The following is a 26,089-nucleotide window of genomic DNA, read 5'->3' on the forward strand; positions in this document are numbered from 1 at the left end:
CAGCACAGCACAAACACACACCACCACGGGACACACCCCGACCACAGCAGACAAAGAGAGGCCGTACTCGGTCTTTGCTGGTGCAGGCGGAACAGAGCTGTCTGCAGTGGAAGGAGCAAGCTCAGGGGCTTGTCCACTGGCCCCAGTGGCGGGAGCAGGAGAGCCCAGGGCTGCAAAAACATCCTTTGCAAGGTCAATATCTGGGGTCTTGAAGTTCCCTTCGTCCATTTTAAAGTCCTCGCCCTGGGCAGGGTTTGTGGCGCTGACGGAGGCAGCCTCGCTCTTCGGGCTAGTGAGGCCCGTGGCTGCCTCGGTCGGGCTCTTCACGGCGCCAGGCTGGGTGGGCTCGGGGTCCGGGCCTTTGGTGCTGGGAGCCTCCTGCTTGGCCTGGGGGGCTTCTGTGGCAGGGGCGGCCGCTGCTGCTAAGGGACTGGCTGCCCCGGCCGTGGCAGGGCCTGGTGCGGGGGCCGGCTTGCTGGCTGGAGGGGCCTTGGAGGCCTCCCCCACGCTGGCAGGGGCGCTTGGGCTGAGCACAGCCCCCTGGTTAGCCAGGACACTAGAAGACAAATTGCTGGCAGCGGGGGCTGAGGTCGGGGTGTCACTCAGGTCAACGAGGGGGGCCACCTTGGGGGCTGAAGGGGGGGGCGGGGAGGAGGTGGCGACGCCGGGCCCCTTAGAAGGGGTGGCCTGGCCGGCGGGCACAGAGTTTGAGTCAGGTGTGGCTGTGGCCGGGGGGGCAATACTGGAGGTCAGGGTGGTGGTCTCACTGGTGGGGCTGTTCTGAGCAGTGGCAAAGGTTTCGGTGATAGTGTCAGAGTTAGCGGTGACGGTGGTGACAGAAGGCAGCATGTCCTCGACAGTGGCTGTGGTGTCGGCAGGCAGCCTGTGGGGAGGACAGGAAGTAGAAGAGAATAGACAATGAAGCTCAGACAAGACAGAGAAGCAGGGGAAGGGCTGCAGCCAAGGAGGGGGGTGCGGGCAGGGCATGCAGGGACGCACAGGCACGGACACAGGCCCACAGAGACACAAGGATGGCGAGAGGAAGCACAAGCCCAGGCGGGCAGAAGAGGAGACAGGAGACACAGAGCACGTGGCAGTGTAAAGGGACCTGCAGCTGGCCCTTCCTCCCTGCCGATGCCCCTCCGGCTCTCTGCGCTAGGCTACCTTTCCCTACAGCCCTGTTGGGGCCTTTCCGAGCCTTGCCTGCACCCCAGCTCAAGGACGGGCAGGCTTCGGTCCAGCGGCCGCCACTGCCAGTGCCCTAGGCCCCTGAGCAACTGGGCCCCGCTGTCCTACAGGCTCCATGGGCAGTGACGGGGAAAGTTGGGAAGAAGGCAACGAGCGCTCCAAACGGCCCCAAGGAGCCGCGGGCTCTCCAGTGAGAGATTTCGTGCTGCCGTTCACTCCACTCCCTTCAAACCCACAGCACTCAGGATAGCCAGCAGTCATCACAGGCTCAGCTGGGCGAGGTTTCTGACGGAGGGTCCCCCAGGCTTCTGAGAACAGGAGGGCTGGGGAGCTTCACAGCCCCCCTGCCTTCTCTCACCTTTCTAGGAAGAACGCAGAAACCCCTAGAGTACTTGCAAATCCTAAACAGAATCTGCTAAGCCTCTCAAAAGCTCAGCCCCTCTCAATGAAGTTTTGCCCCCTTCGGCCGTTTCCGGGATGTGTGTGTGACTCGGAACCAGGGTCTAGAGATCCCACTCATCCCAGGAGCCCTTTCAGAGCACCTGCAGTACCTCACCAGAACCCAGAATGCCTTCTCTCTAGGGAGAGAGGGGGGGTCAGGCATTTCTGGCCAAGGGCTCCAGAGTCTGGCCTGCCTTGTGTGGCTGGGAGTGATGGGTGGGAGGCATGGGCGGTGTGGGTAGGGGAGGAGGTGGGTGCGGGGCTCTGCTGATGAGGGACAGCCCCTCCCCACCCACGTACTCGGGCTCTGTCAGAGGTGTGGTCTCGTTGGGCTCCGTGTGTTTCCCTCCATCGTGGTTTGGGGTCCGCTCCTCCTCAGTCCGCACTTCCACGATTGGCTCCTTGGACTCGTCTTTCCTGTGGAGAGAATGGCTGGTTCAATCCCGGGCTGCTGGGCAGGGAGGGGGCTCCTGGAGAAGCCAGCCATGGCTCATGGCACCCAGGCCTGGCCCAGAGTTGGCGGGGGGGTGGGTGGCGCATCTCAAGCCAGGCCCAAGTTCCTGAGCCTCAGCTCCCACTTGTGCTAGCGGTGTGACCTTGAGCACCTGACTTGCTCACCCCTGCTTCCATCTCCTCCTCTGGAAAATGGGGTAAATAGTCTCTGCCTTGTCGAGATGTTTCACATTAACCGAGATGATGAGTACGAAGCGCTTAGCGCAGTGCCTGGCACAGGATCACCTGCGTTTACGTACAGACTCTGACACGCGCTGGTGCTCACGGCTTACCCCTCGCTCTGTCCCTCCTCGCCCGGAGTCAGTGAAGGCTCCGGCTGATGCACTCAGGACGTGCTTCTCCAGAGATGCTGGAAGGGACAGGTCTGGAGCCTCAGCTCCACAAGGACAGGGAGCTTTACCTGTTCTGTGCGTGGCTGTAACCTAGTGTCTGGGAATAGTGCCTTGCCCTATAGTAGCTGCTCAATAAACATTTCTTGGGAGATGTTTGAGTGAATGTATGAATGAATGAATGAATGAATGAATACATGAAAGAATGACAGCAAGGCAAGTAGGTCTCTCAAATGCTATGGCAGGTCTGCTCTGGGTTCTGCTCTGAAAATTCCCCTCATTTTCACCTATGCAGGGATTTTCAAAGTACTCTGAAATTCTAGTATGTTAGATGTGAGGTTGGGCCCAAGAGTTTGCTTTGCAAACAGGGACCCCCCAAAGGCTGTGCTCTGAGAAACATTTCTCCATGAGATGGCTCCACTGCTGCTCCCACCGCCCCCGCCCCCGCCTGGGGCAGAGCCCAGACCCCAGCAGTGGCAAGTGGGTCTACACTCACGAGAAGGCGGCTTTGCCCTCCTCCATGTCCTTGCCCTTGGCTCCGGGCCCCGCCTTTCCGCACAGGTTGACGGCAATGCACATGAGCAGGCCACACTTGTTCAGGAAGTAGCAGGTGATGTCCACCACCACCAGGAGCAGGACGAAGATGACAATGAGGATGCCCACGATGGCCCCAGTGCTCAGGCCTGATGTAGGGCTGCCGTTGGCTTGAGTGGGAGGGAGAGAGAGAGAGAGATGGCTGGCGGTTAATACCCTGCCATGCACACTCCTGCGCCCTGCAGAGCAACAGCCCCTGGGGGTGGGGGAGAGCCTACAGCACAAAGCCATGGCATTTGTGTCAAGAGGGGCACCTTCCGTGGGGCTTTTCTATACCCCGGTGTTGAGACAACGGAGTCTCTTCGTATCTCCGAGAGGGGGGGATGGCAGCCGTATCTCACAGACCAGGGTACAGGGGCACGAGGCACCCACGAGTCAGGATGCGAGCGGGGACTGGGAGCTGTGTCTCCATCCTTGTGCTCAGTGTCCGCGCCTCCTCCCGACCCAGCCTTAGCTTATCTCCTGTGAGCCCTGGCAGCAGGCAGGTAGGTGGAGGTCACTGGTTTCAGGCTGGACTGTGGCTCTGGGGAGTAGTCACGGACAGGCTCCCATCTGGGGCAGCAGGGGGTTCCCAGGGCTTCCAGTGGGCTTGTGCTGACATCAGGCACAACGGTATGCCCAGATGCTACCCCACTTCCTCTCCTCTTTAGGACCAGCCCCAGAGGATCCCAACACTGGACAACGTACATGGTTTATCCTTCACTTCACCCAGGGAGCCGAATGAAACCCATTGACTCTGGAGACATGGAGGTCTGCCCAGCCCCGGAAGGCAAGGTGAAAGGTTTGGGTATACTCACCATCTGGGAGCTCAGGCCCACTTGGTTCAGACTTCAGGAAACCCAGCAGACTCACCCAGAGATGCACGTCCACACGGACAGGCACACTCACACTCAGGGCAAATACCCTCCGTGCCCACTACAGACAGACATGCAGTCTCACATCCGAGCAGTACCCAGCACGCCTGTTCTGGATGGGCTCACTCTGAATGACTCGGCCTCTGTGTCCTTCTCCCCTGGTGTCCATCTACAAGCCTCTAGGGCCCCGGGGGATTGATGGTCTCACAGAAGGGCCCCAGGCTCAGCTCCCCAGGCTCCCTTGTGATGGCTGTGAGTTGCCTGAGGTGGCCCCCTGACTGGCGAGTCCTCCCAGTGTCTGGGAGACATGTGGTCATGCTCCAGGAAGCAAGAACCCATGAAGAGCTCCGCCATAAGCCAGTGTGGGGACCACGACCTCAGACTGAAACTTGAGCACGTTTGCTTCGTTTTTCTTCTTCTGGAAGGACAGAGTCCCAGAATTGGCAGTCCCACCCCACCCCCAGACCTTGTCTGAGGCCTCCTGTGCCGCAGGACCCGCTGGGGTCACCCAGGTCTGCCCACTAGAGGCAGAAACTGTGGCCAACACGATCTGGGTCCCACTGTGCCTTTGCTGAGCACCAGGCTGGGCCTGGGGTGCGCTGCCAGCCACACGTCATACCAAATAATGGAGGAACGCGTAGTCCAAGGTGACAGGTGCTACAAACAGGCCACATTCTTCTTTTTCCATGAAGTCTGTGTTCCTGGGGGCACTCCTTTCTCTGCCCAGGGGGTCCCTACTCAGGCCCCATGGAGCTTCTTCAGTGGTGGTCCTACCCCACTGGTCTTTCTTTCAAAGTTTAATTCAGGGTATGAGCCACTAGCCTGGCACACCAGAGATGACTGCTCACTCACAGTTGGATTCGTAGTACCCATGGCACAGATGGACTTTAGTTGGAGAAGATTCTCAAATTCTTGAATATTTGTGGCTTCTTTGGGACCTTGGTCTTACTTTCCAGCCTTTCCTCCTTGGGCTCGCTGGCTGGTCCCGTCCAACCCACACTGAAAACCCTAGCCTATCCCTAGGAAGTCAACAAGACAGGCCAAGGGCTCTGTGCTCAGAGGCCCCAGCTCTGGCCACGCCGTCTCCGGACTTTGGTGGCAGGAAATGGCCGGCTGGCCCCTGAGGTCCGCTGGAACGGGTCTTTTCCCTAGCAGCTCACAAAAGTGGAATAAAGCATCCATTCTTCTCTCGCAGGTCCTCACACATTTCACCCCAATAAGCAAAGAGAGGCATGCAAGCCTTCCTGATTTTCAGAGTCCCAAAGCTGCTTCCCTGAACAGGGAGGGAGAATCAGCCTTGGGCTTTCTCTCTAGCCTGTGACACTGGGCTGGAAGCCACTGCTGCCTCCTGAATCAGTGCCCCACAGTGCTGAGTGCCTGCTTCCCGAGGAAGGAGCTGACATTACTTGTGTGAGGGGCAATGTTCGTGTTTTCAGACTCAGTGGTATGAACTGTGCATTCCGAGGTGAATACATAAGTGTGGTTTTCGGGGACCCATCCTATCTCCGAAGAGGATGGCACACCACTGCCGTGTCTCCGTGTCTGTGAGAGGCAGCAGTTGTCCGGCTTGTGCTCTGGGCTCGCCGGACCTGGGCGGGGGGAGCCTTGGTTCTGAAGGCCAGCACCAGGAGCATGCACAGGGGAAGGGCCAGGAGGATACAAAGACCCTTGTGACATGAGACAGAAAGAAGGGAAGTGGTCTTCCCTTCTATCGGAGGCAAAATTCAGACTCTTCGTCCTGCCCTAAAGGCCCTACACGCGCTGTAGACCCTGCCACTCTTCTGACTGCTGTGACCGTGGCACCGCCCTCCACGCCGCTCCCTGTGCTCCAGCCAGAGCCTTCATTCTACCTGCTGAACAACCCCCCCCAATTCCTGCCTCAGTGCCTTGCTGACCCCTTGCCTGTGACACTCCAGCCCCATAACCTCCTGGGTGGCTCTTTGTCATCCTATAGGCCGAGGCTCAAAGGTCACCTTGTCAGAGAGCCCTCTCCCCCCGTCCCCTGATCTCTTATCTAGTGAGGCCCCTCTGCCCAGTATCTACCGTATTACCTGTTTTCTTCTCTTTTTACCTCTATCTGCCATTTTCTGTTCATTTACATGCTTTTTATTTGGCTGTCCTTTCTGGAAGGTTCTGCAAGGTACTCTGTCTTATGTCTCCCCAGCTACTAGGACAACCTGACTGGTAGGAAATGTTCAAAGAATATTCTGGAAAAAATGAGTGGGCGTTGAGTCTGGAGATGAGAGCGCCACCTCCTGAGATTCACAGGTGGGCTGTGAGACCACGGACGCAGTCTTGTTCGGCATCACTGCTGGATGGAAACTGGATGGGAACTCGAGGACCCGGGGTAGATTTCAGCTCCCCTCGAGAAAGAACTAACAGAGCAGGAGCTGCTTTGGCAGGCAAGCCCCCTGAGGCTGGAGGCAGCCGAGCGGCGGCTGGACGACCCCTTGACAGATACTGTAATGCTCTGGAAAAGGTCCCCATGAGGGGCAGGCCTGGGGGGACGGCGTCTCCAAGCTCTCCTCAACCACAGGAGCCCGCCGTCCCACATGGCCGTCCAGCAGCACCCCGTGCACGGTGCGGACCCCCTGCACAGTGTGTGCTGAGAAGGACTTTTTCTTGGAAGACTGCATCACTCAGGAGGTCCTGTTTTTATTCACCCATTCTTGTGATTTTATTTTTGTGTGAAAAATAAACATCTTTTAGCATAATGTCTGTCCACCTGCGGCAGAATTTTGGGGTGCTTCAAATTTAGACTCTGGGGCTCCCCACTTCTACCCAAGCAGAATCTCTGGGGGTGAGGCTCAGGAATCAGGATTAGGGGGAGCGGCCTGGGTGGCCCTCATACACACTACAGCTTGAGGTCCTCTTGTACCTGCTGTACAATGAGTAACAGCTGCAGTCTCACCGCGTGGCCTGACCTAGCAGACTGAACGGATGGAGAGAAAGCAAGGACTGTCCCCGGAAGAAAAAGGACCACCCAGTTCACCTCTGAGAGTCTCGACTTCCAGACGGAGTAAGGTGCTCCTCAAGCTAGAGAAAGAGTGTGCGTAGCTTTTACGAAAAGCAGCCGTAAACCAGGTAACACCAGGAAATGGATGAAGTGCACTGAAGTCAAGCTGACACCCGCTAGCTCTCGGGGGTGATACAGGACTGCAGTCCAGGAGAGCCGGAAGGACCAAGGGTAGCCCCTGTACCTCAGCTAAGAGTTTGTAAAAGGAAAACATAAAAACCTTCCAGGGGTCTATCTTTGCCCGACCTTGCCACTGGCCTGCCTTGACTGACCCATCCACAAACGCACATGCAAAGAGAGTTTCTTGGGAGCAGCTCCTCCATGACCTCCAGGGTCAGAGTCACTCCATGGTGATGCTACGAAGTGGGGCTGTCCATCTTCTGTGGTTCCTGGCATGCAAGAGGTTGACACTGAACAGGGACCTGGCTGCCCCAAGATGGAGACCTACATACATCTTTCTTTCTTCAATGCCTCTAAATGGGAATCCGGGTCTCACACTCTATAGACGCCAAATGGGCCTGAGTCACTGTGTCACGGGCTCTCCGTGCAGCACAGGGGCCCCTCCCACGGAGCTGGGACTCTGGTTTACTCATAACCCTGTACACGTCTGCTTGCTCCTTCCCAGAAGCCACTCTTAAACAGATGGCCAGTCTCAAGGGCTTTCGGGAAGCGTTCTACTAAGTGTGATTATGAACAGAACAGGATTTGCCAATGAGAGCCTTCTCTTACATTCCATCACCAGGTCACTCAGCGCAGCCTCTGCTGCGGGGTCCTAACGGGAGCAGTGAAATCAGGCGCCCTAGCTACAGAGTTGTGTATCTGGTGGCCCACGGTGAGCCTCTGACCCCGAAGTGACCACCTCCTGCTTCTGCAAAGGGACTGCCCCTTCCCCCTGCCTGCTGGGGACGGGGAACGTCCAAGGAGGCAATGACCCCCAGGAGTTCTCAGGGCAGCTGAGCAAAATGCACAGCTCCTCATCAGGAAAGGAAAGCATTTCCTCTGCTAGAACGCCACGCAGCAGGCTAAGTCTGGGGTGCGATTTAGGGTAATCAGTTATTCGGGTACACGTGAGGTGGCAGGAAAGGGCTTCTGACATTTTGTAGGACACACAACTATTCAATAAAATCAAACACGCTGGTGAGTTCACGTGGACTGTTATTTCCTTTAATAATGCAGAGGTGTAAACTTCATCAAGGCCTCGCCGATTATCTACACAACAGTGTTAGCATTCTTATTAGTAACAAACGTGATCCAAACCTGCCGTATAAATATTTCAGAAGTGAGCAGAGGAACCCCGCGGCGTGTGGAGCGTGGCAGCGCTAGCAGGGCGCGGCGGGGGCAGCTGAGCGAGGTGGCAAGTGCTTCCTCCCGCCGGGGTCTCGAAGGGCCGCTATCTTGGGGACTGCTTGGTGGGGCCAGGGGCCACAGCCGTCACTGAGAACGGTGTCCAGTGGGAGTGGGCGCGCCCTCACACTGTCTCTCGAAAGGCATCCCGTTACAAACAAAGGGCCTGCCTGCACCGACCCCAACGTAGTTTTGGCTGAGGCCCCGCCTCGCCCGGGGTGTGCTGAGGGGACAGGGCCATGTCAGCTCTCCCTACACTTTGGGCTAGATCTCCATGAGTCCCTTCGGAAACACTGACACCGGCCCTCCCGTGTGGGTGGGACTGGGACCAAGCTGGGGCAGACTCCCGAGATGGGCCCTCCTGGGTGAACATGGGACTCCTGCCCAAGATGATATCAAGAGCATGCCAGGAGCCAGGAGGACATTGACGGGCCACTTGCGTGAGGACAGATCTCTCCTTCCCTCACCCTCCCCAGAGCTCTCGCTAACTGACCTGGGATTCTTACGCCAGGCCTGGAAGCACCGCGTGTCTCTCCTCAACGCTCCGCCTCATGCCTAAGAACCACGCCTGCTTCTCTTGTGCTGGTGTGAAGGCAGGGCAGGGACCCCAGGGGGAGAGGTTCGAGGTGGGGCTGGGGGACAGACAAGGCTGGGGCAAGAGGCACTGCCTGCCTGAGCTGCTGGGAAAAGTGCGGCCTCCAGTGTCTGCACATGAGCCTCTCAATGGTGAGCGCTGGGGGACACAGGCCTGGGCCAACCCACACAGGCAGCTCTGCCCCGCAGACGGGATCGCTGGGATTCCCAAAGGGAAAGACTAGTCTTCAAACATTAATTAAGAAAAAAAAAAAAAACACAACAAACAGAACTAAAAAATAAACAACAAGAACAAAACTCAAACTTCTGTGGGATGTTTAGAGATGAGATATGTAGATGACAGGACCACAATGGAGGCAGGTCTCGTTCAGTGGAAGGTCCGTCCCCGAGCTCACAGTGTTACTGGGCAGGGTCCAGCTGAGTCTCCGAGCGAGACTCTAGTGAGCACGCGGCACCTCCTCTCCTGGGCATGCGCAGACGCGTGCCCCCGACAGCAGAGAGGACCACCTGGCGGTCACCAGAATTTTTTAAATGTCACTAAAGCCACTGACCACTATGGGGGCTGGGGATTGGGGAAGTAGGACAGGCTGACCCAGTCACAGTGTGTGCATGCTCTGGACTGGGCAATCCAGGAGGGACCTGTCCCCACCCTTCTGCTCTGGTGAGTGTGTGTGGGGTGGGGAGCGCATGACCCGGGCCTGGCTTGCGGTGGGTACGTCCAACTTGGGGACTGATGTGTATGCGAGACTGTCGGACAACAACCCCCAAGACACGAGGCTCTGTGCTGACCTGTGGCTCGCTGCTGGGCAGCCCAAGTCACCCTGATGGGGGGACACCCATCTTACAAAGCTGACGGGCACCGGGTGCATCACAGGCTGGCTCTGTTGGCAGCACCAGCATAAGCTGCTGGTTGTAATACCAGGACCAAAGCGCCTCCCAGAACATCTGAGCAGCCCCAGAAAATGCCTAACAAATCCAATTTCTTCCACTGTATGGGCAACGGGCGACTGACTTTGCCCATTGTGTCAGCAAAATGCTCGGGTGCAGCCCAGTGGTCTGGCTCTCTGACACGGGCACGTCAACACAGGCGAAGCCAGCTACGTTTTGAAGGTCAGAGGAGGAGCGCGGGGTTGGAATGGGGTGGGGAGCACGTGGCGATTCGAACAATCTGATGCAAACTTTAGGAGGCACTTAGACATTTTCCTCTGCTGCATCACTTTCAGGTAAGAACAACAACAAAAAATCCAACAGGTAGCAGATGTGCGAAACTTTTCTGTAAACCTAGCATAATGCTTTTTAAAAACAGTGTTTAAAGAAAAGCGCTCCCAAGTGTTTTCGAACTGCCACTAGAAAGGGGCAAGCTCCTTGTGAAGTGGCACGAGAGATCTGTGAATGGTAAAATGTCTGGAGGTCCGGCTTTTTCCCATCACCAAACCTTCCTCTTCCACACAGAGTGCTTGGTGGCGTGGCTGTGGCGGTCCTGACAGGTTCTTCCAAAGGGGGCACTGATCATTCTCAGAGGAACTGGGCATTTAAGCAAACTGAACTGTGTGTGTGTGTGTGTGTGTTCATGTCCCTAACAGAGCAAAAGCAGAGTCACTGCAGAGAGAAGCAATGAGACAAAGGTGTAGGACGCGGAGCAGCCTCCCAAGGTCGCTGCAGGGCCGAGCAACGCGCGCCCAGAGAGAATGGGTTGTTTGAAAACAAATGTGGCAGTGGGGATGTCCCAGTGACGGACGTCCAAGGTGAGATGCGTGAAGACAGACACAGGGAGGGGAGGGGGGAAAAGGAAAGAGAAGGTAGAGACAGAAACAGAGAAAAAAAAAATAGATAAAAAGAAAAAAAATTAGGTCAAATATAGAAAACGCAAGAATCAAAGGTTAATTCAACTTAGTAAATTAAACTGACAAAGGTTAGAGAAGAGTTCAGTACGGTATCACTCCCGTAAGGCCAGTTCCGAAGCTCAGCGAGGCCAGAAGCAGCACAGCAGGGCGAAGTCAGGGGTTAGGGGTCAGCGAGCAAATGAAATTCAAGTGAGAGAACAGAGCCTCTGCAGTCAAACACAAGAGTGTGATTAGGAGGGTGTTACCTCTGACTAAGGTCAGGCCTCTTAGGAACAGTCAAGGAGCCTATCCACAGCCTCCTAGCCTCTAGAGCTTTCTACACGCAGCAGGAGAGAAGCACCATGAGCGGCTCAGGGATAGACCAGACTCCTCCTCCTCGGGCGCCACGCCCCCAGCCACACCCGCTGTTCAAGACAAACTCATCTGCGACCCTCACCTCCTGCCACCCCCTGACCACACAATCCCACCATGAACGCACATCTTGTAACTCGCAGGTTTTGTACACAGGTCCCAACACCATGGCCAGGGAAGTCCAGCCAAGCACAGAGCCACCTCCTCCTAAGACGCGTGCGGTAGAGCCACCGAGCCCTCGTGGGGGAGGTGAGCAGTCCCTCCAACCCTCTCCGGCTTCCCTGGGCACCTGGAGCTTAACAAGAAGGACTCTGACACCTCTGCAGGGCAGCACCCTAGAGGACAAGGTCTTCTCCTATTTCTATATCTGACTCACAGGGTCCCCAACTGCTCCAGCCCCACGAGCTGATGCTAGGGGCAGCACTCAGCACGTGAACGCGGCGCGTCCAAGCGGCCTGCCTACGTTGCCTAGGCCAGTGACAGGTGCGGTCGGAAATCTCTCGCTGAAAAAGGGTTACTCAAGCCTGTCGCTCCCCCAGCTCCTAAGTGTCCCATAAAGGCTGAGCAGAGCTGGACACGTTCCAGACTGTTGATTTCAATGGAAAATGGACCAAAGAACACAAAGAAAGAAGGGGCACAAGACGGCAGGGCCACCTCTGGACATGGTGTTAAGCAGTAGTGAGAACACTTCTGGCAGCCACGCCCGGGTGCCTGGCCTTCACGCTGACCATGTGCACTACGGGGCCTCCCTGACAAGGCAGAGGGTAAGACCAATCGACATGTCTCATCTGTGGTTTAAGGCCCACTGGCCAGCTCCCTGGAGGCCCCCACATGTCTGTCAGACACACACATTCATGCACACTCAACCGTGGGGATCCATATACTGGCCTCACTTTGTTGTTCCGCTAACTGGCTTGTGCACGCGCAGGCAGGCCCGCGTCCTAGGCAGCCGTACCCTTTCTGGTCTCCCTCCCGCTGGGAGGCGCTATTGTGACGACTGAGCAGAGTGCCCAGGCAAGCATCAGAGACAGGACAGGCCTGACGGGGTCACACCAAGGCAGCTGGGAGACTGGAACATCTTCCTACCACGCTTGAAACCAGCAGAGTTTATGGGACCCCCTTTCAACGGGCTGCAGCTGCAATGCCCACCTCTCCTGCCTGTGGCTGGCACTGGGCTGATCTGGAAACGCACAGAAGATCCCTTTCTGCTCTGAAGGTTTGGTCAATGAGGAGACTAACCATCAGCGACAAGGGGCCTGGGCCAGCAAGCAGAACTCTCACTTTGTTCCCACACTTGAGTTGGTCTTGGATCCCTAGAGACAGGTCTGCGTCTCCTAGGAGAACTGCTCCTGTCATGGTCTCCAGCGTGGGGTTTGCCAGCATCTACTCTCTCCACATTCTCTGTTTCAAGCGATTCAATTTAATCTTTGTTGCAGTGGAGAGGCCCTTGGAAGATCGGACTTTTAACTAACTGGGCACTGTCTCTTCCTTCTCTTGGGGTCCCCACAGAGAAGAGATTTTGACCATGATTGTGCAGTAAGCAAGCATCAAATAGAAAGCGCTCGAACACAATTAGGTGGTCCTTGTATGAACGGCAGAGCGTAGATAAGGTCTCAAAAAAAAGATCCTTACTCAACCAGCTGCCAAGGCTTGGCTGGAGCTGGGTTTTTCCCATCTGAGGGGTCCCGCGGACGGGCTTAGCATCAGTCCTTCAGGGCTGAATGACACAGGACCATTGCCCCAGGATGCTTGGCCAAGCCTTCCTGGGGGTCCAGTACATCTCAACCCACTGCACAGATAGGTACAAAGCAAAACTAAGCTTTGCATGGGCAACCGATCGTGAGGATGGCTGGAAGCAAAGCAAGTTGTCAGGGCTGTGCAGGCACATTAGGAGGTGCGGCACTGGGCATTAATTCAAAGCGGGACACTCACAGAAAGCAGAGGCAGGCATACCTGGGATGGCTGTGGGCTGGGCCGAGGTCCTGAACACAAAATGAGCCGCCTTAGACTTCCCCTGCTGGTTCTCAGCCACCACGTAGACCTCGTACTCAGCATTCCAGTCCAGGGACTTGAGCATGACGTGGTCACTTCCAGACGGGAGCCGGATCTCTGGTTTCCACTCGGAGGACAGCTTCTGGGAGAAACCGGCAGGAAGGACACAAGACACCAGGGCAGTTTAGATGAAAATGTCGGTGAGACCAGCTAACGGGAAGAGCTTCAGGGAGTCACAATTACTGGTGCAAAATAATAAAAAACGATGATAGGACAGGGTGTTCATTCTTTACCAGCCTGAAAACCCCTAAGGATGATGCAGGTCAAGAGGTCAACCTCGCATTTCGCAAGCACAGTGGCAGATGGCAGGTGGTATAGGGCCAACCTTCCAATGTCCTGTCCCATCGCTGTCAGGGTGCCCAGAGACCCAAGAACATTCTGGAATGCATGGGCACATGGATGCCCCAGAAGAGCCATACGTCAAATATACTTCTTGTCCTATTTCAGGAAGTGGCTCACACTCAGCTGTGTGACTCACCTCCCTGACACAGGAACACTGCAGAGATTCATTTTATCAACAATAAAAACTGCCATTTGTTGAGCACCAACCATGCTCCTGGCCCCGTACTAAAGGCTTTCCACAATTTTCTCATTGTATCCCTACAAACAGCCTGTAAAGGGTTTTATCAGGCTGCACGTTCGCTTGGCCCTATGTCACTGTTGGCCCAGTTTTAATCTAAAACAATTTAAAACAAAGAAATTCAGCTGTCTACGTCTTCTCTTTTTCTGAAAGGCTCCTGTCCTTGGTAAACTCTATAAAAGAGGTAACCATAATATAAAGCAAATATTATGCTACACAAAAATACTAATAATATCTAATAACAATATTTAGCAAACACCAAGTGTTAGAAGTAGAAGAGAAGGCAGGTAAGGCTGTTGAAATCTAACATATCTCAGTGTTCTGTCCCCATTGTCTTTTTAAGGCAGACCTGCCTGACTCAGCCACAGTGGCTCTTCTGGAAAACTGACATGTGAGGTGGCCTCGTCTGGGAGGTGTCTCCAGACCCGGGTGTCATCTTAGCAGTGATTACTGTAATTATGGGGTGGGGGTAGGGGTTCCATGTGGCAGGCACATTTCAGGTTCTTTGCTTATATTAGAACTGATCTTTACAATAAGTTGATAATCTATTTTATTCCCATTTTACAAATAGAGAAATGGAGGTTTTTGGAAGACTGGGTGACCTATTCAGATCACATGCTGGTAAGTGGTAAAGCTGCAACTGGATCCCATGTCTGTCTGGGCCACATCGGCCTAACAAGGGCCAGAGATGGTCCACCCGACCCCGCTGTCCACTTCCTGTGGGCTGTGCTGGGCCACCATTCAATCCCAGTATCCTGTTCCACAGCGAGGAACCACAGGGGCCTCTCACACAGCCGTGCCTCTAGGCTGGGCCTTAAGGAGTTCACAGAGGCTCCCCCTCTGACGTCAGCCTCATGCCTGGCTTCACAGTTAACCGGGGAGGGGCTGAGTAGCATGACAGGTCTGCCCACCAGCTGGGAAGTGTGCCTGGTAGGGCTCTGTGCCGTAGTGACTCTCCATTAAGCCTAACCAGGCAAGGGCTCACACATCACTTCAGTGGGGGCTGATCAAAGAGAAGGAGAAGTCAACTTCCTTGAAAAACCCTTTCTATTTGAGGTAAGAAAACTGCTCTCTGGTTCATTATTTCCTACGGGTAAGAAATCCGAGCCGGAGGCTATTCCCAGCGCTCAGACGCTGCCTCTAGATCTCTCAGCAACTGGTTGTGGCTGGCAGTGGCCAAGTGTCATTCTAAAACCAAAAAAAGTGAGAGTGATTCTCATTTTGGGGGCTGGAGATAAAAAGTGGGATGACAGGAATCTTGGATGGTGAGCAAACCAGGAAGAAAGGGTTCAGGGCCAAGCTCACTGAGAGCAGGATTAGACCAGCTCAGGGAGGGTCTGAGGGGCAGGTGGGAACGACCATGGTTTGGGACGGGAAGGCAGCCCAAGGCAGGGGTGAAGAGCCCGGTGTCTTCAGACAGACCTGGATTCAAACTCTGCTCACCCAGCTGTGAGAGATCAGGCATTATTGACTGGGTACGTTACTTCCTCCGTAAAGGGCAGAGAATCCTAAGGCCAGCTTCGTAGGGTTCTTGTGGGGAGACAATACACGTAATTGCAGTGCCTGGCCCACTGCACACACTTTATCAAACGCACTGATCATGAGAGATCAGTATACTATTTGCACAAAGTACTGGGTAATGGCAATACCACTTTGCAGAAATGTTCAAGAAGCAGAGAAATCGATCACGAGAGGAGTTTGTCGCCATCACAATCGTATTAGAGGTTTCAAAATGGTCCCAGTGCAGACATGGCCCGATGGCTGTAGGTCAAACTTGGGACTTAAAACCCTGACCAGAGCCCCTGAGCCATCTGCAAGACACAGAATGACTCTACCCCACCTGGGCTTTGCAGGTTGTTGCCCCAACAAGGTAGGTGTCAGGGCTGCAGAAGTGGGGGTGAAGACGGGGCCGGAGCCACTCACCGCTCGGTACTTGACCAGGTAGTGCCTGATGGGGGAGCCGCCGTCATCCTGCTTGATCAGGTTCACCTTAATAGAGTTTCCATCCTCGCCCATCTGCCCCTCAAGCTTAGGTGCGCTGGGTTCCCCTGAAACAGCCAGTTAATTCATGTGACATTTTCACCCACGAAAGGAAAATCCAATCTGTCAGCATGGGATATAGTGACAGTGTGGGGTTGGGCTTTTTTCTTGCTTTCTCAGAAATTCAAATGGTTAAAAAGCAATAAATATAAAACTTCGGGTTCCACAGATGCCTCAGACTTAGCCCCAAACTGGGAGTGCCTTTTGGGAATGTTCTCGGAAACCTTCCCTAGTAGAACAGTCCTTTTACCATTTTAGAAACAGGATTTTTTTTTTTTTAAATGTCTCTCACTAGTGCTTGCATTTCCTTTTTGCCTGCTCTTACAACTGGAGATTTAACTGTGATGAGCCTGAAACATTTTGAGGAACAGACTGAAATAGAGGAAAATGTGTGTAAGTGTTTAAGAAGGAAACTTACACCCATACGATAATTCTTCAAAGCAACCAGTTTCTTCCTGGATACGTGATTCGTCCTGGGGTTCCAGGGGACCCACATTCCTAGTAGGGGTGGATTCTTGTGACCGGCTTTCCGTGAATTAAATTCTGTTACTTAGATTCACTTAGAAACATGACAGGTTTCCAGTTGTGCTTAAATAAAGCCCACAAGTAGCCAGGGGCAAGTCTCCTGTAAGCAAGCACCCTGCATTTGTGGCTCAACCGCCTGAGTGGTAATCCTGGGCACCTTGTTTAAAGTTTTTTTGTTTGTGAGAAGAGAGAGGAAAGAAATGTCTTTAGGATTTCTCAGCAGAGAAAAGTCAATGTCTCTATTTGCAGTCTACGCTCGGCTTGTGAAGCCAAGGTAGAGAAGGAAGATGGGCTTGTACGGGACTAACTACCAGGGCTGGGATGGTTCTTCCGTAAGATGCTGACTTACTTTAAGAGAAACTGTGTCATTAGTGGACACTGGAAACAATGAGGTGAGAGACTGATATAAGTTGAAATGAAGATTCAATAAACATGGGGACCCTGCACTTCCTCCGAGGACACATCTCTGTGTCTAGTTCATGGCCTCAGACGGAAACTTGCGAGAGCCTATAAACAGTTACCCTCTGGGTGGGTTGTCCTGGCTTGTTTGCTGGAGGACAGAATCAGACATGTGACCGAAAACCCAGAAAGGTTTGTCACCAGGCTTCAGACCTCATTACCCCCAAGTGTACCGTCGGCCATTTGTGACAAGCCTGCTGGCAAAGCCACTGAGCCCACCCTCCTCATTCAGCTACTTTGGGAACCGCACCATGCTGCTTGTCCTGTTCCTCCCTTTGCGACAAGAAGGAACCAGAGAGGGAGAGCTCATGGACAGCCCTGGCTACTCGGCCTGGGCCCGCAGCACACACACCACCAGGGAGCTGGTTAGAAATACAGATTCCACTGTAACAAGACCCCCAGGTGACCCGTGTGCATGTTTATGCTTGAGAAGCCACCGTGACGGGGACGCAGGGGGTCTGCAACAGGGAGGACGCATCACGCTCATGTGCGAGGGAGAAAGGATTTAGGAAAAGTTGTGCTTGTGCTTTACTTTCCTCAATCAGTGATTAAGGAAAATGAGAAACAAGAATTAAAAAAGGCAAGAAAAGGTTTTAGGCAAAGACTTGTCCTGTTTTCGAGCCGCTCTCTAGACACTGGTCCCAACTCTTCAGTGGAAAACATTTCGGAATTTGGTTTAGATGATGTCAAGGCAGACACACTTTTCAAATTCTTTTGGACTGTTCTAAGTCTTAGACAGAAGTTTAGTAATGAATGATATCATTATAAATATCCAGTGCTACGAAGAAACTCAAACCAGGGGGAGGCTACATCAGAGCGGGGCAGGTCTATGCAGTCACCAGTGCTGAACAAACTGGGAGCATGAGGCATGGAACTTTCCAATCCTAATCTCTGAAGCACGGTGACCAACTCACCCTGGCTGGCCTGGGCCTTTCCCAGGTGTCAGCACTGCAAGTCCTGCACTCCAGAAAACCCTTAGTCCCAGGCACACAGGGATGGTTGGTGGCCCGAGACAGAACGGGGATGGGCATGAACGATGACTTCCATATTTGGAATTGCGACACTGACTCGGTGATGGTCTATTTGCCTTAAGAAGGAGGGAATGAGGCAGCATCGATGGCCCTTCCAACACACTCACCAGGCAAGGACCCAGTCCTTCCCCCAAGGCCTTTGCTTTGGGGGGAGTATCTACTTAGAAGAGGCGCTCCCTTTCATGTTTGTGGGGACCCCTGTAAAACGGAATGCTTAGACAGGCCTCTGCCTCACTATGCACAAATGTAGAGTAGGGGCCCTGCGCTAGGCGTTCTCCAGGGCCCCCTCTCACTCTGTCAGCGCTGTGACCCGAGGATGGTCACTGCGTCAGGATGAACTATCTAAGAACACCTTGGCTATTTTCACAACACTGTGAAAGACGCAAAATAAGGATGTTCGGCCAATTTCAGTGAGAGGAACCCCAAGATCAGTGATCCCACATCTCTAGGGCACAGGGTAGACCTTTTTTTTTTTTTTTAACAATTTAAAAAACTTATTCTCCCCAAAAGTCATGTCTTTGAAAAGAGACCCCAACTGTCTTCAAAGACCTAGGAATAAAAATCTGGCCAAGGAATCTCTGCAGAAACCAACAACCCCTATGAAAGTAGTCAAGTCTCATCTTTGGATGTGTTTCAAAAAAACAGAATCAGAATCAAAGAAAAATCACTAAAAGCTACACCACGGTTAGAACACAGTTCTAACACTGACCACAGCTGGAACGCTACCCATTGCTATCATTTTATCAGAGTGACGACCACGTTACTCTGACATGGTTGTATTACTTTCTCATAGAATTTAGAGCATATCATGCAATATTTAGGGGTGTATCACTTCAAGCGCTTTAACTATGATTTACTCAACCAGCGTTTACCGAGTATCCACCTTTTAGGTACCAGGTAGTCACTTAGGCATTGGCGTCTCAAAGGTAAACAAGACAAGGTTTGGTTTGTCAAATGAAAAAAAAAAACCTAGTTATGATCAATTCCTTTTAAAAAATGGCGGGGCCCTCGTACAGAAACGTAGCCCTTCCTGTGACAGTGTTTCTACAGGAAGATTATCATCAACCAGCACCAGAGGGATTCTGACCCACTTCGTAGCTCTGGAACTTGCTGTAGTCACATAAAGGTGAAGAAAGAGCAATATTTGTTTAATGAATTGCCGTATCCACCTTCAAATGTTCCCCGTGTCAGTTTTTGTAAGGACTAAAGATAGGCTAAAGGGACTGCTTCCTGAGCTTTCAGCAAGAAGGCTCCAGCCACGCCTGACGAAGGGGGGCCGATGCTGGAGAGATGGGGCCTTGGCATCTGGGAGGCTCACGGCTTTACTGAACACATTAGGAGAGGAAATTATTTAGAGGGTCCCAATGTGCACTGTGTTCTGAAATGGCTGCTCTGATTGAAATCATTATGGGTAATTTCAGCAAAACCAATATTGTAATTATTTGTAAATGTTGGTTTGCAATTCAGCAGCGATCGGCAGGTTGCTCCAAGAAAACCCCTGGGGTTAATTACACCTTCCGAATTTAGCTTCAGCCATGAGTCAGATTCCCCCCCAAATATTTTATGTAAAGACTAAAAAAACCCAACAGCACCTTAAAAATAAACCTTGCCGATAACAAATATAAAATATCAGGCAGCCCTGGTCTTTGCTAGAAGCATGTAAATCATGTGTGCAAGGAAACAAGAAGGTACCATAGAGACCACATACAATCAGAAATGTTACAGACAGGTCTTATAAATTCCTCCTAGAAATCGTAATTGAAATGTGTATTTCTGGCCTTGTGGATTGTAGGTTCTTTGTAATTTTTGTGCTGTTGTGCCCTAAAATCGGAGTCGGCTTCATGTCCTTCCCCTCGTCAGCCTAAGCCCTGAGGTCAGAAAGCTTACTGCTGGGTGCCTGAATTTCATAACGAAATTATAGCAAGCCCAGGGTGTTTGGACAGCGTTTGTGAATTTTAGAAGGAAAACAATATTCTACTTCTCACTCAAAAATGCCCAAGTACCAAGAATTCTCTCTTCTGACTGAAGTGCTGAGGGAGGCCTGACCCACACCCTTTCCTCATCCACTTTGCTGTCTCCTCCCACAGGCATCTGCACAGAGTTTTGGGCATCTGAGTACAAACCAGTGAAGGACGTAAGGCTTGCATCGGACTCTTTCCCTTTTTCTATCAAATGGGATTGTCTGGCATCGCAATACTGTTACTTTTGTGTATCCTAACTCCTGTTCCCTGTGAATTACTTCCTGCAGGCAATTTGAAACCAATTTGAAACGTACATATGCCTTTTTGTTACTTGCTTAGAAGAGCCCAAAATGTATGATTTGGCTGTTCAAATATGAAGCCTATTAGATCTTTCCAACTCAGGAACACTGGCAATTACATAAAGAGGTTAGAAGTTTGGTCCGTAGCGGATGGGCAAATTACCTAAGGGAATCAGGATTTGCAGTTTTTAGCCTGCTAACTGTCCTTCCTGAGACCAAAATCTTTGCCAAACAAATGAACCCAATGTGCCTTGGACCTTCCAACTCCCTGTGATGTGCCCTCTGATGGCCTACCTGGCTATTCTAGGGGTGCTAAGGGGGCTTTCTGACAGTCCCAGTGAGCGGCCGACTGTGCCTGCATGGGTTTCAATTTGTCCTAAACACTGGTCCCCCAAAGCAGGCCTTGGGAGTCAAGTGTTCCTTTTCTCCTGAGTTCTTTCCTCTTCGTTAAGAATTTGTTTGTGCTAGCATGACATGACTCTTTGCTATCCTGGTCACGGGCTCCAGGGAACACGGGGGGACACGGCGAGTGAGTATGGCTCTTACTGAAAGGGCATTTCGCTCTGAGGCCACGGTCATGGGGGCATCTGGCCTACACATTCCTTTTGAATCAGGTTCCTTGGGGATTATGAATGTGAGTGTGTGAGCCGGGGGGCGGGTGGGAAGGCTGATGGCAGCATGGGGTATGAATGAAACAGCAACAAATGAACTTTGACAGACTGAACCACAGAGATGCCAAGTCCCTTCTCATGGGTGTCATGAAAACACCAACAGATTAATTGATCAATTATCTTTGTTTCATCATCCTAAAAAGAAAATATGACCACGAAGGTGTGGCTTGTGGTTATGGGGCTGATCCAGGCTGAGAAAGTTAGGACCGAAATAACCTCCAACAATTAACTCGGCTCCTGCCTCCCAGGCCACAAGGGGCTTTGTGCACATCTTCGACACTATTTCACGGACGTCAGGTTACTCATAAAGAAGGACGAGGCTCCTGGGAGGTTTCGGCCCTCACACTGCTAAGCCCTAGGGAACTGGGCCCTTTCCAAAGCCCCCAACCTCTGCACCCAGGATTCGGGCCGATACACGTCACTGCCTCCCTCTGCAGACCCTTCACGCTAGCTCTCTACCACCAGTGCAGGGAATCCTTCGGAATAAAGGCAATTAGAGCAGAACCCTTGGTGAAAAGTCTGTGTCGACCTGCCAGAGACCCGTGGCAATCCAGACACACAGCTGTAAAAAAATAAAGGAGGGAGTGGAAGGGGTGGTTAGTGATGTTTTCAATCTAAGAAGGAAGAGTGGGTGTTAAGGAGTTTAGTTCATCAGAATCAGCATGTCCTAGTAGGAGAGGCAGTGTCAGTAGCTAAAGAAAAGAAGATCATTACGAATGGAGGGGGGGGTGCGGGGGTCCATGCTCAGACATGCAGCACACTGACAGAGGGTTGCAGGAGGCTTCTCATCGCACGCATGCTGGTGGTGGGGAGGGTGAGGAGGCCCATTTACACAGAGTCCTCATGGCTGATGGGAGTCACTGGAGGAAGGAGACTGGGCCGTGACCAGGTGCCAGGATATTAAAAGTAAACTTCGGCATCTTAGCTTGGCACAGCAAGCCCACTCCTGGGAGAGTCTCTCTGCTCATCTGAACCTTCCTCAGTTAGGCCCCACTCTCCTTAAAGCCTTACTCGTGTCCAGAGAAAGGAGGCAATCACATTCTTAACTAACCTTTATTTCTCTCCCCCATAAATTTTATTTGCCCTGACCTCTCCATTCCCTTAAATTTTATAATTAAAGGCCATTTCCTGTGGCTTGCTGTTCATGTGAATAAGTCCTCTGCCTGTCCCTTTGCAAATGGCCAGAGAGTGTCTGTCACAGAAGGGAAATGTGGTTTGATTAGGGGGTAATCATGCTGCCAAATTCGACAGGCACTTAAGTGATTTTTTTTAGCACTGGCCACACTTTTACCGACACCCAAGGCCATTGCTAAGGTGCGTTTCTAGGGCAACTGCAGGAAACATCTCCAAACATTTCTTGCTTTGCTTACAATGTCTGGAAGAGATCTCTCTTCAGAGGTGTGGGTCAGTGTCAGCCTTGTTCGTGTGAGGCTTCGCTTCATCCTGCATTACAGCACCGCACAGAAATGACCAAACTTGTTTTTAAGAAAAAAACTAACTGGTTTCAAGTCCACATCTGCTCATACCTCAGATCTCAGGGGGAAGCTCCCAGGTTTTCCCTAGTACATTAGCCTCGGAGCCATCACCTCATGTCTTAAAAGAACACGGTCCCCCACAGGGGAATAATGAAACCACAGTATTTTGGGTGAGACTTGGGAGTTTAGAAAATCTTAGGCTCCCAATATTGTCTGCCCCACGACTCACAGATTAGGTTGCCTTTTCAAGGCAGGTCAAATTTCTTAGCACATCAGATACTGCCCTGCTTTGGGGACACCCCGACTTCATTTCGCACAGTGTAAACATCAAACATCTTTTTGGAAATGACAGACAGCTCTGACCCCAGACCTCGTCCAGGAGTCTGGTTGTAAATGGGATTCAACAGGAGCACAGTGGCCACGCCAGAAAGCTGTCGTCCTCGGGGGTGGTCAGTGTGCAGGGCGAGCAGGAGGGAAGCATCCGCAGGGCTCACACACGTGGGGGCACGAAACGAAAGGACAGACCAGGAACAGAGAACACACATGCGAGACAGCTGTGGATGGTTTTGTCCGTGTGGATGTCGCCCAATCAGTTCCTCAGAGACGTGAGGCCAAACGGGGACCCCTCGCATGCACGGGCACACTGGGCGGTTATTGGTGTTAGTCTGGCTTTCGTGATCAGTGCAGCCCGTGTGTGTCTCAGGTTGTGATCCGAAGTAACAATTTTCAGTTAGAAGAGAACAGAATGCAGATGACGACTCCCAGGGCAGGTTTTGAATAGGTCTTTGATTTTATAGTGGGGAAGCTGTGAGTAGAGGCTTCCTTTTCTCTTTATGGTAAGCGAGAAATGTTTTCACAAGGTTGTGACAGTCACAATATGAACTAATTATTTTGTCACCGCTCTGCGCTTAATTAGGCTATAATTTTATTTCCTTTGCTGTAAGGGTCAATCATGTGCTTCTTGATTACAAAGAGATCTCCAGTCATGGTAACTGCCAACTTCTGCTTTGATTTCCTGCCCCCCCTTGCCAGGGGGAGGGTCACTCTTAAACAGTGACACATCAACAATCCAAACTGCTTTAATTCCAAATTCTTAAATCTCTCGTTTCAGTAAATCCCCAATTTGCATGAATTTTATGAAGCACTCTCTTTGGTTTTGAGCAAACAGAACCACTGCAATTGATACCTTTCTCTCTGTAGCGTTTCAGTGTTGTAAACAGATACATTTCACATTTTCACAGAAATGACTCATTTTAGAGCAACTGTGGTTTTCAGGACTACTGGATAAAGTTAAACAACAATGTCACAAAGATAATTTGCAAAAATGCTTTCTGGGAAATAATTTTTACGAACTATCTGGAAAAAATTCAAGTTTGCAAACTGTGCCGTGGCAAATGTGGTTTTAATGTAGATAGCAGTTTGCAGGGCCGAGTCTCTTGAACTGAAATGTTAAACCAAAGGCTGTCATGGTATCAAATCGTTATGTCAAGGCTGCAAAGAATGATGAATTCTGGAGGTGAACTGAGAACGAGAGGAAATCTCTCAAACGGCTTCACTTGGGAAATCTGAGACAGGAAGAAATGAGTGGGCCCTAGGTGCGAGGCTGTGGTCCCAGGTTTATTTCCCTAATCAGAACAAAGAGTTTTACCTTCTGTTCACCAGCGTGGACGACATCATCAGCACCATGCAAGCCACATGACAAAGTCACATGATACGCACGCACATGATTGGTTGAAAGGAAAGTGGAGGAGGTCACATGGAAAATACAAAAAAATTAAAAACTGATGTAAACAATGGGCAGGGAGAAAAAATCAACAACAAAATCACAGACTAAATAAAAGGAGAAATCAAATTAAATTAGCAGCATATATAGGAAACATTGGGAGGACAGTCAAACTGCCCGGAAATAGAAGGATAATAAATCATAAAGAGCATTTGGTTAACGACACCAATAAGCATTAGATACAGCTGCAACACTGCATATTAATACATCAAGGAGCATGTACACTTGTTTGGAAATAGGGAGGTGTTTCTGTCGGGACCCTGATGTCAAAGTCAATCCAGGAGACTGTTGAAGGAAAAGAAAAAAAGCGAGTTATTATTCACAGATTCCAGAAATGTCTCGGCATCCTTGGGAAACAAGCGCAATGAAAGAGAACATGGGTCATGCAGGAAAAGTCTCAAGACTGTGCCCTGTAGGAACAAAATATTACATTACATCGAGAAAAGCCATTTCCTGTCCTGTGGTGCACGAGGAGAGGGGGCATGGGCTGAATAAGGTTTTGGGGGATGCAGGCCAGAGAAGGCAGTCCTGGTGGTCCTTTCTCACTTTCCTGTTCATCTACCCACATTGTCCTGGAGCCCCTAGTGAGATACCCCAATTGAGACACCTACAAAGGTGAAGGCCAGTGCAGAAGGGAACAGGTTTCCTTCTGATGGTCGAGATGATGGCTCTGTCAACACCTAACAGCGAAACTGAACCCGTCCCCATGAGCTAAGACTCTGACATTGAACAAATGCTTGGACATTTGTGGATACAGTTATCTCTCTAGACTTGTGGCTGCACTGATAAGATATGGATTTGACCTTGACAATTAAAAAGATGATTTCCTTGTCGGGCTTTATCTACATTCCTTTTTGTCCTATGTTGTCTTTATAGTCTAATCTGTTACTGAATGATTTGCCTTGTCAAAAGGCATTTTGGGTTTCCCGCCTTAACTTGCACGGGCCAAGGGGAAGTTCAGGCTATTGCTGGTTGAAGCTGAAAGAAGGGCAAAGAAGGGAGGTGGAGGTACCTTTCTGTCCAAAGTATGCCACTGTTTAAAACTAATGCGGGGGAAAGGCTGTAGCCCAATTACACACCCCTTGCCACTGTGAGCTGATACAACCTGTCTTCCTTACTGTCGCACACTGCACAGGCTCTGGAGGGTTCCCACCAACGGTGCCCTGCGGGGATTATATACAACTGATCGGTTTCTCTTTTGATCTTATCTAGGATACCTTCATTCATTCATGATTATAAATGGATCAACACACACACATTAGCAAAAATAGGAGACGATATTTACTTTCGACACTACTGACTGGCTGACGATTGATGGATTTCTGTGCGCTTCTAGCTACTGTGCTGCTCCGCTGCAGTCACACGTGCTACCTTTCTCCTTACTGTACACGATTATGCTCCTGATAATCAGCTCAGCAGCCTGTGTTGCTGCCCAATTCTGACTGTCTTTCCTTACACCCCAGGGTCCACTGGGACCGACAATTTGGGTCAGTAGTCAAGTGGTACAAAAAAAAAAAAAAGACAAAGTTTCTTCTCTTTTGATGTCGCTACTGGGCATCTTATCTGTGGACAGAAATGTCTGATGTTTAAAAATTAAACATATATCGGGGAGGAACACCTAATTCCTCTTTAAGTAAAAATCTGGATTCAAGATTCCAGGGAAGACCAGTCTACAGTGAGACACGTTAAGATGACCAGAGCTGTGCAAATGCGTTTTGTAGCCTTCTCCTAGTCTGCCTCGTACACACACTGTCCCAAGCTGGAAGGGAGTGTTTGAAGAAGAAAGGGTTAACTGCATTCCTTTCCCAAATGCGAAACCAAACCAAACCAAAGAAAACCCCCCCAAAATAAAAAAAACCCATCCTCTGCGTGAAACCCATGCGAGCACAGTTCATTGTTACCCGCTCTACTCTGCTGACAAAATGAAACCTCCAAAGCATCAGGAATTAAAATTCATTGCAGCACACACACACAGAGAACACCAAGAAAGCAGACCCTCAGCTATGCTCTGCAGTAGAAAAAAGAATCATTTCATGCAACACGCAGAATCAGGAAACTCTTTTCTTCTCTGTTCAATTATGTATCAGAACCCTTGGCCCAGGGAGCAGAATTGGGCAGCAACACAGGCTGTATTTCACATACCTG

The 26,089-nt window shown here is 51.5% G+C and overlaps 1 protein-coding gene across 1 annotated transcript in view; it reads right to left on the bottom strand.

Annotated features, from left to right (window-relative positions):
• Nucleotides 1–26,089, bottom strand: part of NCAM1 (neural cell adhesion molecule 1) — a 67,324-nt gene that overhangs the window by 7,026 nt on the left and 34,209 nt on the right. The window contains exons 14-18 of the mRNA XM_040630657.1: nucleotides 23,810–23,812; nucleotides 15,624–15,748; nucleotides 13,022–13,199; nucleotides 2,968–3,175; nucleotides 1,930–2,046 (exon numbers count right to left, since the gene is read on the bottom strand). Coding sequence (XP_040486591.1) covers nucleotides 1,930–2,046; nucleotides 2,968–3,175; nucleotides 13,022–13,199; nucleotides 15,624–15,748; nucleotides 23,810–23,812 — 631 coding nt within the window. The remainder of the gene's footprint in view (nucleotides 1–1,929; nucleotides 2,047–2,967; nucleotides 3,176–13,021; nucleotides 13,200–15,623; nucleotides 15,749–23,809; nucleotides 23,813–26,089) is intronic.

Source organism: Ursus maritimus, unplaced genomic scaffold, assembly GCF_017311325.1.
Source record: "Ursus maritimus isolate PB19 unplaced genomic scaffold, ASM1731132v1 scaffold_16, whole genome shotgun sequence".
Lineage (NCBI taxonomy): Eukaryota > Metazoa > Chordata > Mammalia > Carnivora > Ursidae > Ursus > Ursus maritimus.